Source organism: Caretta caretta, chromosome 21 (assembly GCF_965140235.1).
Source record: "Caretta caretta isolate rCarCar2 chromosome 21, rCarCar1.hap1, whole genome shotgun sequence".
Lineage (NCBI taxonomy): Eukaryota > Metazoa > Chordata > Testudines > Cheloniidae > Caretta > Caretta caretta.
The window spans coordinates 14648930-14663726 of record NC_134226.1 but is presented as its reverse complement, the minus strand read 5'-3'; the positions used below and the strand labels follow the sequence as shown (position 1 = coordinate 14663726).

The 14797-nt window shown below is 40.0% G+C and overlaps 1 protein-coding gene across 5 annotated transcripts in view; it reads left to right on the top strand.

Moving 5' to 3' along the window:
* The window catches only part of CEPT1 (choline/ethanolamine phosphotransferase 1), a 41429-nt gene that overhangs the window by 20426 nt on the left and 6206 nt on the right, over positions 1–14797 (top strand). For all 5 annotated transcript variants that reach the window (XM_048826284.2, XM_075121976.1, XM_048826286.2 and 2 more), the window contains exon 5: positions 12500–12584. In XM_048826284.2, the coding sequence (XP_048682241.1) occupies positions 12500–12584 (85 nt within the window). The remainder of the gene's footprint in view (positions 1–12499; positions 12585–14797) is intronic.

The following is a 14797-nucleotide window of genomic DNA, read 5'->3' as shown; positions in this document are numbered from 1 at the left end:
TCTTTTTAAACAAAGTCCCCCTGCCCCCCCATTGGTTATTTTAAAACTTCCAGTGCTGGCTTCACCTTTGCATATAAAGATAGCCATAATGGTGAAAGCACCTCTTTACACGAGGGGCTGGATTAATTTGGTTGGAACTGCCTGTTGAAAGTTCTTGTTGTTAAATGCCTTCCCACTAGAAAATAGAATTGTTTGGGTGGTTAATAGAATCACATGCCAGATAAGGTTATAAAGGTTATATCTTGGCCATCTAGGACAAACCCTTGCTTCAAGCTCAGGAAAGGTCATGCATCACTTTTTTCCTTCAAGAAGTTTAGTGACTATACCAGAACTTCATCATTAGCAGTTTCACTGTTTAATTCACCTTTTTTTCAAAATGCTTTTCTTAATACTTAATCTAAATGTATCCTTTTTCATCTTTAGCTTGTTATCCATTAGGATCCAGACAAACACTTCCTTCCCCTCTTCTGTACTTGTGCCCTTCCAATCTGTATAGAGTTAATTTCCTCTTTAATTTTATGAAAACTAAACAAATTGAGTTCCCTCATCTCTCAAGATCTTGCATCAGTTTTTTCCCCCTTTCTTTGAACCCTCCCTCTTTGTTAGTTTTGCTCTTGAAGGACATTACATCAGAGCTTTGCACTATTTTGAGGGGTTTTCCAATCTAAAATGAAGAGCTGATTAGGGATGTGACCAATCTAGTATTTCATTGACTTGGAAACTTTTGCTTTAGTATTTACAAAATCCAAGTATGAGTAGTAGTGAGAGGAAGGCTGTCTACCTGGCAGGAAGGAGTGATTAGGGCACTAACTAGAAGATGGGACAAGTGAGTAGAGGTAAGCAGTGTCTGAATCAGGGGGACAGCTCTGCCAGCAGACAAGATTCTTTGCATTGGGAAGAGGTGACGAGAGAGCCAGTGGTAATGGGAAAGCCAGTGTTTGGGAGGAGAGCAGGTGGTGGTCACTTTCCCAAGCAAGGATGCCTGTGAGATGGGGGAGTTGTGCCAGTGGGAGAGTCACAGACATTGTACCCTGGGAAATATGGGAAATCCTCCTCCTCTTTCTTCCTTTCAAGAATGCACTGCACTCTACAGCTAAAATGGCTATCAGCACAAAGCTATTGCCATTTCAGTCTTCACATTTTATGTGACTTTTCAATTGTCATGTTTGCTGCAACTGAGATTCCAGATAAGCTCTCAAGTAACAGAGTGACAAGTATGGTGTGCAAACCAAGATGAATAGATAGGTGCCTGTGGTTGAACATGAACTGGCTACAAATATTTTCAGTGCTACATGAAACAATGACAGGTTTCAGAGTAGCAGCCGTGTTAGTCTGTATTCGCAAAAAGAAAAGGCGTACTTGTGGCATCTTAGAGACTAACAAATTTATTTGAGCATAAGCTTTCGTGAGCTACAGCTCACTTCATCGGATGCATTCAGTGGAAAATACAGTGGGGAGATTTATATACATAGAGAACATGAAACAATGGGTGTGACCACACACACTGTAACCAGAGTGATCACTTAAGGTGAGCTATTACCGGAGGGGGGGGAGGACCTTTTGTAGTCATAAACAAGGTGGGCCATTTCCAGCAGTTGACAAGAACGTCTGAGGAACGGTGAGGGGTGGGGATAAACATGGGGAAATAGTTTTACTTTGTGTAATGACCCATCCACTCCCAGTCTCTATTCAAGCCTAAGTTAATTGTATCCAGTTTGCAAATTAATTCCAATTCAGCAGTCTCTCGTTGGAGTCTGAAGTTTTTTTGTTGAAGTATTGCAACTTTTAGGTCTGTAATCGAGTGACCAGAGAGATTGAAGTGTTCTCCAACTGGTTTTTGAATGTTATAACTCTTGACATCTGATTTGTGTCCACTTATTCTTTTACATAGAGACTGTCCAGTTTGACCAATGTACATGGCAGAGGGGCATTGCTAGCGCATGATGGCATATAACACATCGGTAGATGTGCAGATGAACGAGCCTCTGATATTGTGTCAGATGTGATTAGGCCCTATGATGGTGTCCCCTGAATAGATATGTGATCGTTGGAAAAAAAACTGCAAAGAGGGAGTTCCTGAGTGTGTCCCGAAAAGAAAAAGAGAGAAAGTAGGAAGGCAGCGACCCCATTGGGTCTCTGGCCTATTTAGTGAGGGGAAATGGGAATCGCTAACTATTAAAGCAATGTTTAAAAAGGGACAAGAGCATAACATTTGTGCTATGGGTCTGTGCACATGCTGGGAGAATGGGTAATAGGCTGGAAAAGCAAGAGTTTCACATCCATGAAAAGAATTTTGATTTACTTTGCATCACATAACACATCAAACAGCAATAGCCCATAAGTGCGTGTTAAAACAAATGTTAGAAAAACAGGGTGTGGTGGAGGAGGGAGTATTTTCCAGACTGGCTAACAAGGGAAGAGGAGCTACTTAATGAAGCAGGTGTCAGCTATATCATTACTGACAGAAAGTGTGATAATGGGAAATTTTTCAACTGCTGCATTATTTGTTAGATAAGACACTTTTATAAAGGCAGGGTCTTAGACTTTATGAGATAATTATTTAATTCTAAAAAGTGGAGGAAGTAGCAAGGAAATTTGCAATCCCAGAAATTTGGGAGCTGGAAACAAAAAAGCTGAAGCTAGACAAATTCAGACTAGAAATAAGGCTCACATTTTTCACAGTGAAGGTAATTAACCATTAGAATAACTTACCTGGGGATGTGGTTCTCCATCACTTGAAGTCTTTAAACAAGAGTGGATATCTTTCTAAAAGATCTGCTGTAACTCAAACAGAAGTGATGGGCTTGGTGGAGAGATTACTGGGTGAGTTTCCTTAACTGGTGGTATACAGGATGTCCAACTACATGATGATCATGGTCTTCTGGCCTTAAAATCTATGAATCTTTGATGAAAGGTATCATTTTTATGGAGCAAAATGGCAAATTTCAGTGAGCAACTTTAAATTTCTTATTAAAATACATATTAAAATGGCCAGTATTGACCAAACAATGTTTTGTAGGTGCTGTAATCATTCATTTTAGTAGAAGCTTGAAGAGAGAGAGAGAGAGCATTTCCACTACCTTTTCGGCTTGTGAGAACATAAGAACGGCCACACTGGGTCAGACCAATGGTCTGTCTAGCCCGGTATCCTGTCTTCCAACAGTGGCCAGTGCCAGGTGCTTCAGAAGGAATGAACAGAGCAGGCAATCCTTGCGTGATCTATTCCCTGTTGTCCACTCCCAGGTTCTGGCAAACAGAGGCTAAGGACACTTCAGAGTGTGGTTTTTGCATCCCTGCTCATCCTCTCTAATAGCTATAGAGGACTTTGCCTTGAAACATTCCAGGAATACAAGGATAACTTTTGTCTCGACTTAAAAACACAACAGATTTCATTAAAACAACATAAACATTCTAGAACTTCTATCCTAAGAGGTTGTTTTTTGTTTTTCGGTCCACTTAAATTTATTGTGCTGTAGCATGCTACATAAATGGAAACTGGTATTATACTTCTGTGTTTATCATTTAGTTTTGTGGCACAACATCTTTCTACAATAGGGGACTTTTTTCAAAAATTCCCACTCTGTTTCAGCTCCAGTTGTGTTAACGTTGGGAGCTATTATTGTAGTTGGGCTACTGGTTGCCTATGGCATTTTCAGCAACATGTCAATTAGACCTGCTCTGAGCATGGTTAGGTGTTACGACTTTTAAATACCTTCTTGTTGACAGTATATGAACAATTGAAAAAAATTACTCAGGAAATGGTAGTACAGCAAGCAAAGGAAGGAAAAGTTTAATCAAGATTTTAGTGCATCCTGGTAAAGGCATTATAGTTACACTTGAAGAGAAGGCATTTTCTGTAAAAGCCCCCGTTCTCATTACTTAAAGCATGATTCAAGGCTGAAAATTCTCACACTTGTCTCTTGGAAGGTGAATTGTCTTCAGTTCAAAGGTGAACTGAGGAAATGATTTGTTTTGGAGGTCCTAAACCCTGAAAGGATTTGAAAGACGTCCTTAGCTTTATGCAAAGTTCTGTGGACTTCTAACCTCCATGTAAACTCTGGGGAAGTTTAGAAACCGCAATATGAACTTGGACTGGGTCAAAGACGCCTTTCCAGCCTTCCATCCCAAACATACACACAATGTCCTCAGCATCATTTCTGAAACACACAATCCCATCACACACACATGAATGAATGGACTCGTGTCATGGAGAGTTTCTAAGCTATACAGGGACTCCATATGCTATAAGCAAAACCAGCTGCGTTCAAGTAAGTTAAGGAGTTCACTGGCCTAGGAGTGAAGAGTTCATAGTCCAGCTTTGAATCAGCTGGGCTGAAAGGTATGAAATGTGCAAGTGTAGTTTTGAGGTAATTTTGGGGCAAATCTAGCAATCAGGAATCCAAAGAAGGCTAATGAAGACAAGCATAATCTAATTTAATGGAATATATACTTCAATATGACAAGGGGGACTATTGTTTTATTCTTGATTAAATTAAAAAAAAAAACACCCAAGCAACTTTCTAGAGAGAAAAACTTAGTTAAATGTACAAGTAAGAATCAATAACTGGGAGGGAAAATACTTCAAAGAGCATTGACATTTTTAACAAACAGTGGCATGCTAGGCAATTAGTCAAGTTTAAAATAACTCTGCATTTCTATAATTTTCAACTTTTTTTAAGAACGTTCAAACCACCTCATTTCCACAGGCTGCTCTTCTCCCTGTTCACTTGATCATTTTACCCCTTGTTAGTTTGGCCACAAGCCCCTGAGGCTGGAGATATCTTAACCCCCCTGTACTTCGGCAGTTTGCTTATAGACTTGAAGTCTGCAGCTGCAATGTTTCCCTATTGTTTATGTGGCAGGCGCACATAGGGGAACCCAAATGCATACAGGTGGTTGAAGCTGTAGGGAATTTGACTTCTGTAGATAATAAAATGTTTAAATGGTCAGAGATGACCTGCAACTTGATAGTGGGGGGCACAATTTGAAGCTTCTGATGGTATGCAGCAGGGGTCAGGGCAGGGCGTATTAATCCTGGCAGAAACCGAGGGGGGGGAAGCATGTGACCCTACGTCCCCGTCCCCCCACGTCTCCTCTGTAAATGGTAGTTAAATTTCAAGCAGCTGTCATGAGGGAAGATGGTATGAACATTTGGTGATATATGAAGAGTGAGAAGAGAGAGATGGTTTTGTAAGAGAAGAGTGAATTGTTGTATTGTCTGTGCTCCTGCACATGGCTTTGGTAAATACAATACAGTACACTGTCATGCAGGTACTGGCTCACTGCCAGTGTTGGGTTGCCTATTGTATAGGCATATGGTAGTTTAGTGAGTTTAGGCAGAGGATGAGCAATGAAAAAAAATTTTTATCGTAACAGAATTTCCTTGCTTTCTAGTGTTTGTTCATTTAACTGAAATACTCTTTTTAAAATATTTTCCTTACTAGCAATTTTCAGTTTAATAATGTATTTTTTCTCTGGGAATTTAGTATTACTTCTAGTGTGTTTTATTTATTTCTGAGACTCAGTGTGTTTAATATAGGGATACACAAATAAGTTAAAACACTTTTTAAAAAAATGCTATTAACCTTTGTCATAGATCTGACACTTTATAAACTCTTCCTACAGAATCACACTGGACCACTTAAGTAACACTACCTAGAGTAATACAAAATACAGTTAGCGAGCCTTCCATTTGGATTTCCTGACTTTGTGGGTGGAAGATATTGTATGAGCACAGTTTTTGTATTCAGTTGGGAAAAAGTTCTTATCTGTAAACAAATATTGATGAACAGATTAGACAATAGAAATGTTGCAGCAGGGAGAGTTCGTGTATTTTGCAAGTAGTGAAACTGGAAGACCCAAATGTTTGTGGTTTTGGAGCTACTAGAATTCTTAAATAGGTTTAAGAATAGCTATTGATGAACATTCTTTAGTTAGTTCTGCACCTTTATTTACTGGAAGGGTGAAGTAGGGGAGGTGACTTATATTAATTCAATAGTTCAGCTGTAATTAAGCTGCGATTGTAAATACTCATTGAATTTATGAGGTTCAGAACTAAAACGAATTAATTTCAGCAGCTATGATGGTGGATGCTCTTTGTTTAGTTAGTCACAGCAAAGCTCCTTAAGTTAGTGCAGAATTACTTTTTTCTGTTGTCCTTTTGCAATGTCCATTTGCTACAAGTCAATATATTTTTCTTTCAATCTTATGGTTTAAATGACTTTTTCTCAAGCTTCATATTTAACAGTTTGTTTAGCCTTTTTCCCCTTTCTAAATTACAACAATATTAAAAGAAGGCTTCCTAGGCCTGAAGTGTAGCTTCTTCATTGACAGGGAGGTGGAGTGGATGATTTAAAGGATCTCTTCCCTCTCTAACTAATTCTGTGATTCTGTTATGGTTTGTCTTTCTTAGATTGTAAGCTGTTCTAGGTAGGGTCTGTGTTTATACGCTGCCTCGCATGATGCGGGCCTGATCTCCTTTGGGGCCTCTGGGCATTACTGCAGTATAAATATTATTAAAGGATGGCAAGTAGATAGTTGGCCTTTGTTTCCGGGGGGCCTAAAAATTTAAGTGTGATTCTCCTGTTTATTCTGGGTAATTAAAATTTGAGTGCCTATGTGAAAAGAAGTACACTGTACTAGTTGAATAAGTTGTCTTTTAATGGAAAGCTGATTTACATAAGATGAGGATCTGGCCCAGTTATAGAAAACCATTGTGGTTTTGGGTCTTGTCTTGGGGTAATCACACAAGAAAAAATAATTTTTTGTTTTCATTTCATATTTATCAGGGATCCGCTGTTTGTGCATTTTTCCTCTTCCTTATCCTGTGAAAAACTATTTCTGCTGAGCTGATATGACTCCACTAAATCAGGAAGCACCAGGCAAAAGAACTGTCAGTCTTGTGGAAGAGTGGTCCAAAATGATTGGGGTGCTGAAAATATCCCAGTCAAGAAGCTTTCTGCTGAGCCCTCTTACTTTGGCTTTAGTATTTGTGCTGTTGGCTTTCTTTTTTTCTGTTTTGTTTTTATCGTTACATTTAACGAAATAAGAAAATAGCACAAGAAAGGCAAAAGAAAAACTAGAATCAGACCCTGAAATGTGTTGGGCCTCCTTTTTTCTGCTAGGCCTACCTCTCCTGCTCTGTGGTTCCCATCCCTAGGGTCAGACCCTCTGGACTAGAGCAGATCATCTGTCTGTCTGACTGATTAGTCTGATTTTTATATAAGGTGGAGGTAGAAAAGGCCTTCTGGGTCCAAAGGTTTTCTTTTCACTTGTGACCTGAACTTCCAAATCCCACATCTTTTTTCTCTTCCCTCCTCATCTTTGTGGTGTTTGTGCATTTAAGCCAAAAAATCTCCATAGGTTGTAACGCAATAAATGTGATGTGTTTTTAATGTTTGTTTGTTTGTGCTTTTTATGACATTTATGTTTGGTGCATATAAACTTCTGTTTCTTTGAATTAAAAATATAAATTATACTTCTAAATATTCCTTACTAAAAATGCCATGAATTGCATATTACCCAATGTAATTTATAGTTCATTAATCTAATTACTAAAAAACAGCTTACATTTGGAAGACAGGCCAAAAATATATATATTTAAAATTAAAGCTTATATTGCATAGAAATATTGACAGGTTTCAGAGAAACAGCCATGTTAGTCTGTATTCACAAAAAGAAAAGGAGTACTTGTGGCACCTTAAAGACTAACCAATTTATGCTCAAATAAATTGGTTAGTCTCTAAGTGCCACAAATACTCCTTTTCTTTTTATAGAAATATTGGTAACTCCCAGTGAAGTGTTTGTAAAAACAGCTTAAGAATCATGAATATAGTCCATCTTCCCCAGAGGCCAGTGCAGTATTGTTCTTAACAGTACAGCTTTTTAGTGCTTTAATCAAACTAGATTTAAACTGGTCAATCAGGCTTCTGTCCCCTCCATGTTTTTCTTGCTCCAGTCTACTGGTTATATGCCCATTTCTCCCAGATTTTCAAAAATAATTCTGTGGTTCAAGGAAGTTTATTGCTCCTTAATAATAATTGGAACTTTTTATCTTGAAAGTGCTTTACAAACTTTGATTACTCTTTAACCCGATAGGATCAATATAACACTATCTGGGCAGCTGACATATGTTCAAGTTTTCCTAGTAATCCTTTATCTACTTTTTATCAACACCTAAATTTACAAGGTCTTCATTATGGTATTTCCTAATTAACCAATCATTGTTTCTTTATTTTTCTTAAGGACAAACTTTAAAAAGCAGTTTAGCAATTCAGCTACTTCAGAATTATAATAAACACTGGTAATGACTCACTTAAGGTTGTATAAGAATTCAAGAGCCTTCACTTCTTCCCATTCATGCCTCTACTCCCCTGCTGTGTGAAATAGATTGACTCCTGCTCATCTCATTAGTGCTCAGGTACTTTTGGAAGGAGATCCCATATTCAAGCATTCTGAATTTGTCCTCCAGCTAGATGAATGAAGGAATACAGTGTTTCTTCTTCCCATCACCCACCTTCTGTTCCCATTTCCCAAGTGTTGTTCTCCTATGTTGTCCTAGCTTCATGAATGTTTGTTAGGTAGATCCCTATGTTCATATGTTTTTGAGGTCAGAAGGGACCATTATGGTCATGTAGTCTCACTTTCTGCGTAACAGGCCTTAGAATTTCATGCAATAATTCCTGTATTAACCCTATAGTTTCTGATTGAACTAGAGCATATCTTTTAGAACAGGGGTCGGCAACCTATGGCACGCATGCCAAAGACGGCACGTGAGCCGATATTTTTAATGGCACGCTGCTGCCTGCCGGGTCCCAGCCACTGGCCTTGCTCAGCCTGCTGCTGAACCCAGGCCGGGACCCTGGCAGGCAGCAGTGTGCCATTAAAAATCCTGTCTGCCCCGGCCCGCTCTTCTCCGCCCTGCCCCCCGCAGGGGTAGGGTGAAGAAGCTTGGTCCTGCCCACAATTGCTGCAGGGCAGAGAAGCTCCCCCCGCCTCTTCCCCCAGCGTGCTGGGTTTCTGCCCCTCCTCCTCTCCCTCCCTGCTGCCCATCAGCTGATGGCCCTTTCGAGGGAGGGGGAGAAGCTGAGCTGCAGCTCGCTCACTGCTCCAGGGAGGAGGCACAGAAGAGGTGGGCACGGGGTCTTGGGAAAGGGGGGTAGAATCAGGGCATATCCCCTCCAGCACCCCCATGACCCTAGCCCACACACCCAGCCCTCTGCCCTGACCCCTGCACCCCCCCACACACACACACCCAGCCCTCTGCCCTGACCCCTGCACCCCCCAGCCTGCTGCACCCTCCTCACACACCCCCATGCCTGCCATGCCCTGACTCTTGAACCCCCCACATTCCCACCCCCACCCTGAGCACCAAACGGGAACTCCTGCACCCCCCCCACACACACACACACTCCATATAACTTTGTCTTCTAGATTAATGAGCCACCTACTATCAGAAAAATCTCCTCTCCATGTAGGAATTTATGATACTAGTCAAGTCACTTCTTAACTTTCTTTTTGATAAATTACATAGATTGCGCTTCTTAAGTCTCTTGCTATAAGGCAGGTTTTCCGGACCTTGAATCATTCTTGTAGCTCTTCTTTGAACACTTTCCAGATTTTCAACTTTCTTTTTGAAGGGTGGACACCAAAACTGGACATAGTATTTCAGTAGTGGTCTCACGAATGTCGCCTCCTACTCCTACTCTAAATTTGCCTGCTTATGTAGCTGAGGATTGAGTTAGCTCTCTTAGCCACTACATTGAATTGAGAGATTATATTTAGTTGGTTTCCACTATAACCCCAAAGTCCCTTTCAGAGTCACTGCATTCCAAAATTCCTCCATCTTGTGAGTGTGATCTACATTCTTTGTTTCTAGATGTATGACCTTGCATTTGGCGGTATTAAAATAGTTCAGATGATCCCAGTTTACCAGGCAGTCTATATCGCTGTCTAGAACTGAACCTGTCCTTAGAATTATTTACCACTCCATTAATTTTTGTTTCATCTGCAACTTTATCAACTGTGATTTTATACTTTCTTTCAGATCATTGATAAAGATATTGAATAGCATTAGACCAACAACAGATCCCTGCAAAACCCCACTAGAAACACGCCCAGGAGATGATGATTTCCAAATCCTTCCCATTCATCTAGTCAAATGAGCATCTTGATTGAGAGGAAGCCGCTCCTAAGCATTTTCTTGGCTTGGGCAGTTAATATAGAAATATGTTCAGGCATGCGGCAGCTCACTGTTCTTGCACAGCCCAAATGTTTGCAGCTGTGCAAGATTTTTCTAAAACCTGTTAGATGCTTCATCTGTTTGGATGAGGGCTGAGGTTTCAGATCTTCAGCTGATTAGCAAAAGAGGTTGACAATCTCTTTCTGCAAACTGCCTCTGATTGCCCAATAGGAGTAATCATGTTGAAGTCAGCCTATAAGATGACCCACATGGTTACTACTCTCACACTGGCATAATAGATGTAATGGAAAGACCTATTACAGAGTAAAGGGAATTATACTTGTTGGAGTCTTCTCGTCTTCCTTTCTGCCAGCTTCACTTCACATCCTAGGAAGTTGTTCGGGAAGTCTCTTGACTGTTGGGAAAGAAATGGACCTATACTGTAGAGACATTAGTGTTTTTGCATTCTGCTTCCTGGTAGCTGGAACCAACAGCTCAGAGTTAGGGGTTTTATATCATAAGGTGAGAGATGACTACATTAAATACACAACTACTGGTAAGTAAATTCACCCTATCGCTTTCCCATATTATCAGGGAAGGTCTAAGTATGAGCCTAGTCTTATATGTTTTAGCAGTTCTGTGTATTTCTAAATTTTAAAATAGGACAACATGAGAGCCTATTGAATGCCTTTTTGGCATTTGTGGTGAGGATTAGAGGAGATTGCTTGTTCGCTGTATTAAATACACTGTTTACTTAACAACCTTGTATTGTGTAGGTGACGTTGCACTTAGTTCCCCTCCATTTTTATTTTGTAATTCTATACTTCTGGCCCTTCCCCTTCCAAAAGGCTACTTCATATATCAAGCAAAAAAAGCTGTATGATGTGCACCCAACTCCATCCAAGACTGAGTGGATCAGCTTTGCCACCTGCTTAATCTCCTGAGTCTGCTTCTGAATCTAATTCCCCCTTATTGAAAACACCGCACACCAGGTCAGCTGTTCAGATTCTTTTCATCCTGATTCATTCCATTTGTCATTAAACATGTATGTATCAAAAATAACTGTCTAGTCACATCCTAACTAAAGAACCTCTTATTCATATCATTTTGTTTCTAAGATAAAGAAATTTTGGTTGGGTTGGGAGGGAGTTGTTTCAAATAAGAGGATCTACTGCAGAACTAGGTCAGATTCTATAGGGAGTAGGGGGAGTGGTACACAGGAGTCTAATATTCAATATATTGAAGTCCACAGATACAGATTTTGTATTTTCAGTAGCTAGTTTAAAAATATGGAGTCCGCTCTTCTCTGGTACACATACAACTGTCATTGATAATGTAAGTGGCACCTGTGCATTGGCTGATCTTGGAGTCCTTTTTGAGGCATTTTACAATTCAAACTAAGATACATTGTAAATATTTGGGCAGATCTCTGTAGTCTGATGGCACAGTCTTCCCTTATGAGACAGCATGTACTAATTCATGTTGTATGCCATGAAAGTTACAGTATTCCCTTAGAAACCTCATAAACTTATTCATGTTATATACCATAGAAGACCCCATTTCCTTTCTAAATTTTTTGACCTAGTTCTTTTTCTGTAATTTCATTTTCTGGCATTGATTTCTGTGCCCCTGTTTTTTCTCTCTTGCTAGCAGTGAGACTTACGCAGGATCCTTACAGCAAATTCTTAACTTCCTTCAGTGCAGCCTTTTCTATAAGGCTCTCCTTCCTGCATCTCCTCTGAGGACAGTTGCCACACTGAGAACGAGAAAGGGTTTCCTATTCTTGCTGCATATTGAGCTGTAGTCTTTAGCAATACAGTTTACAGTTTACATTTGCACAAGCTCCATGGGGTTTTATGTTGCTTGTATATTTTAGCTGCAAGTTATATATTGTTCAGAACAATATAATTTTACAAGATGGTAGAGGAAGGAGTATAAAGGGGGATTCTGCCTCCCCCCTCCCCTCCCCCGCAATTAACACACACATCTTTATTTTTATTTATTTATTTGATGGGCAAGGTTAAACCTTTGACCATAACTAGTTGCAGAAATAAATACAATTTAAATAAGTAAATGAGTTCCAACTATTCCTTTTGACAAGATGGGTTTTTATTAAGCAGTGAAATTAATCAAATAGATTTTACTTAAAGCTCAAAAATATATTTGCGTAATAAATTATTGATGCCTTCTCAATTTTCCCCCAGTATTGTGAGTCCTTTCTGTTGTGCATGATAGAGGAGACCTGCTGAGTTTGCAAATAATTAACTTGAAATTGCTTCAAATAATTCTGCTTTTTTGGCTTTTTTTGTACCTAATCAGAATTGATGTGACTGAAGTGCAAATCTTCATAATAATCATGCATTTACTGGCGGTGATTGGAGGACCACCTTTTTGGCAATCAATGGTAATTTTGCTCATATTGTATATTAAGTTTAATGTATATTTCTGATTATTCTGCTTCTTGTCTTGTTTCTAATCTGGTATACATCTGGAAGAGCACTATATTTAGAACAGTATCAGTTTCTTTTGGGAGAGAGAGATCTCATTTTCCCATAAGGTTAAAAGATTTATGGTCTTGAAGAACTTGAATGAATTTCATATCTAAGAAATGGCAATGCATTCTGGTTTTACCAGCACCACATGAAAAACAGTCATTCTTTTGCATGCTGTACCATCATTCATGTAGAATGGTCCAAAATGATTTTACAGACTTACTTTTACCAATAGAAAATTACTTTGTCTACCAATGAAAACCTGCACCTCTGGGTGAACTGTTTGACATAGATATCAATAATATCTAACAATTTTAGGTCAGAAAGAGAAGAATACTTTATCAAATTGAAATTACAGGGGGAATTTTTGGAATGCAGCATGTAATTCACAAACCGGGTAGAATTAGTGGGGGAAGCAAAAGTGGATGGGAATCTGGGAGGCTGTGACCATGAGTTGAATGGTCACTGCCTCCCAGATTCAACTATGAGTTGAATATAGTTGGTTTCCACTATAACCCCAAAGTCCCTTTCAGAGTCACTGCATTCCAAAATTCCTCCATCTTGTGAGTGTGAATAAGTGTCCCAAACTCATTTTCCCTTACGAAGGAATCTGGATCTGAACACTGGTTGCCCAAGAACAGATTAGAGCACTTACCCATTGTGACATTTATTTTTATTGACATGCTTACTTCTCTGTGGCAGAACTTGAAACACCATTACTTTTAAGCAGACTGCACTCTATTTTTGAAGTTGGGTATCCTGCTGTTGCAGCGGCATAACCAGTCTTGATCAACTTCAAAGGATTTAATAGAGAAGCATCCTTTATCTGAAGAAGATCTGACCTGGGACTCTTTTCAGCACTATACATTCAGTCCTACTAAGTGTTGCACACCTTTAACTCCCACTGAAGTCAGTGGTCAACACCTGGCAAGATCAAGCTGTGTGTAAAGGGCAAAACTATAGTATGGGCTACAATTCTATGTAGAATACCAAAGAATAAGTAAACCTGTGGCTTTATCTCAGCCTCCGTTAGCTAAACACTCTAAAGACAGAAGTGTTAATAAAGTATGAGGATCATCCTCCAGCAGAACTCTATCTCTTTGACTCACGCCATCCATTTGTCTCCGCCGTTCTTAACCTTTGCATAATCTTTGACTCGGGACTCTTCCCACATTTACTTTAGCTGCAAATCGGTTTTGTCACGGCTTTGCAACATTAACTTCCTTCATTCCACCACTGTGGAAGTCTTTGTCCTTGCCTTCATCTCCTATCACGTAGGGTCTGTTTACGCTGGGCAAAAATAGGACCTTGTAATTAATCACTTGGTGCAGCTCCATCAGTGATAGCAGTGGTGGGAGCCATAATATAGATATGGCTCAGGTGGAATCAAACATTTTTATCATGATGTGGTCTCACCCTACTCTGAGCCCTGTCCACGTTACAGTTTCCACTGTCCGTATTGTACATTGTTCCTGGAGCTGCCCTAGTGGTGAATTATAAATCCTGTTCTTTTGCCAGCGTACAAGATCTCTTGACTGTTGCAACTCCTTTCTCTGTGGCATCCTGAAACCTCCTCTGTACAGATTCCACCATGGGCAGAATGCTACTCTTGCTCTTCTCTCCTCACATATACAAAGAAGCGCAACCCCATCACCCCATTCTCAAATACTTCCACTGACCACTGGAGAAAGCATCATTGTCAAAACAGATGGCAGCACAGCCGGACTGTTTAGTAAGAGCGGTACAAGCTCTGGAGCAGCTCTGAGAGTAATGGTGTGTTTGTTACTGAATTGTTCAGTTCAGCTAGCTCTCTTCACTCCGTTGCGGTTTCACTGTCTGAATCCTGTCTTTGAGCAAAAGTGCAGAGTAAGCAGGCTGGGTAGGAGGGGTACCTGAGATTGTTCAAAAGAGCATAATTAGAACTTCCTGCGCAAGGGGAACTCCAGAGTGCAGAGCAACAATCAGGTGAGGTGCTGTTACTCCTCCTCCTCCGCTTGGTATTGGTTGTAGGCTCCATATGGGCAACACATGGATAGAACTACAGAGCCAGATTAGTCTCTAACTGCACCTTTTTCCACTACATGCATCCGATGAAGTGAGCTGTAGCTCCCGAAAGCTTGTGCTC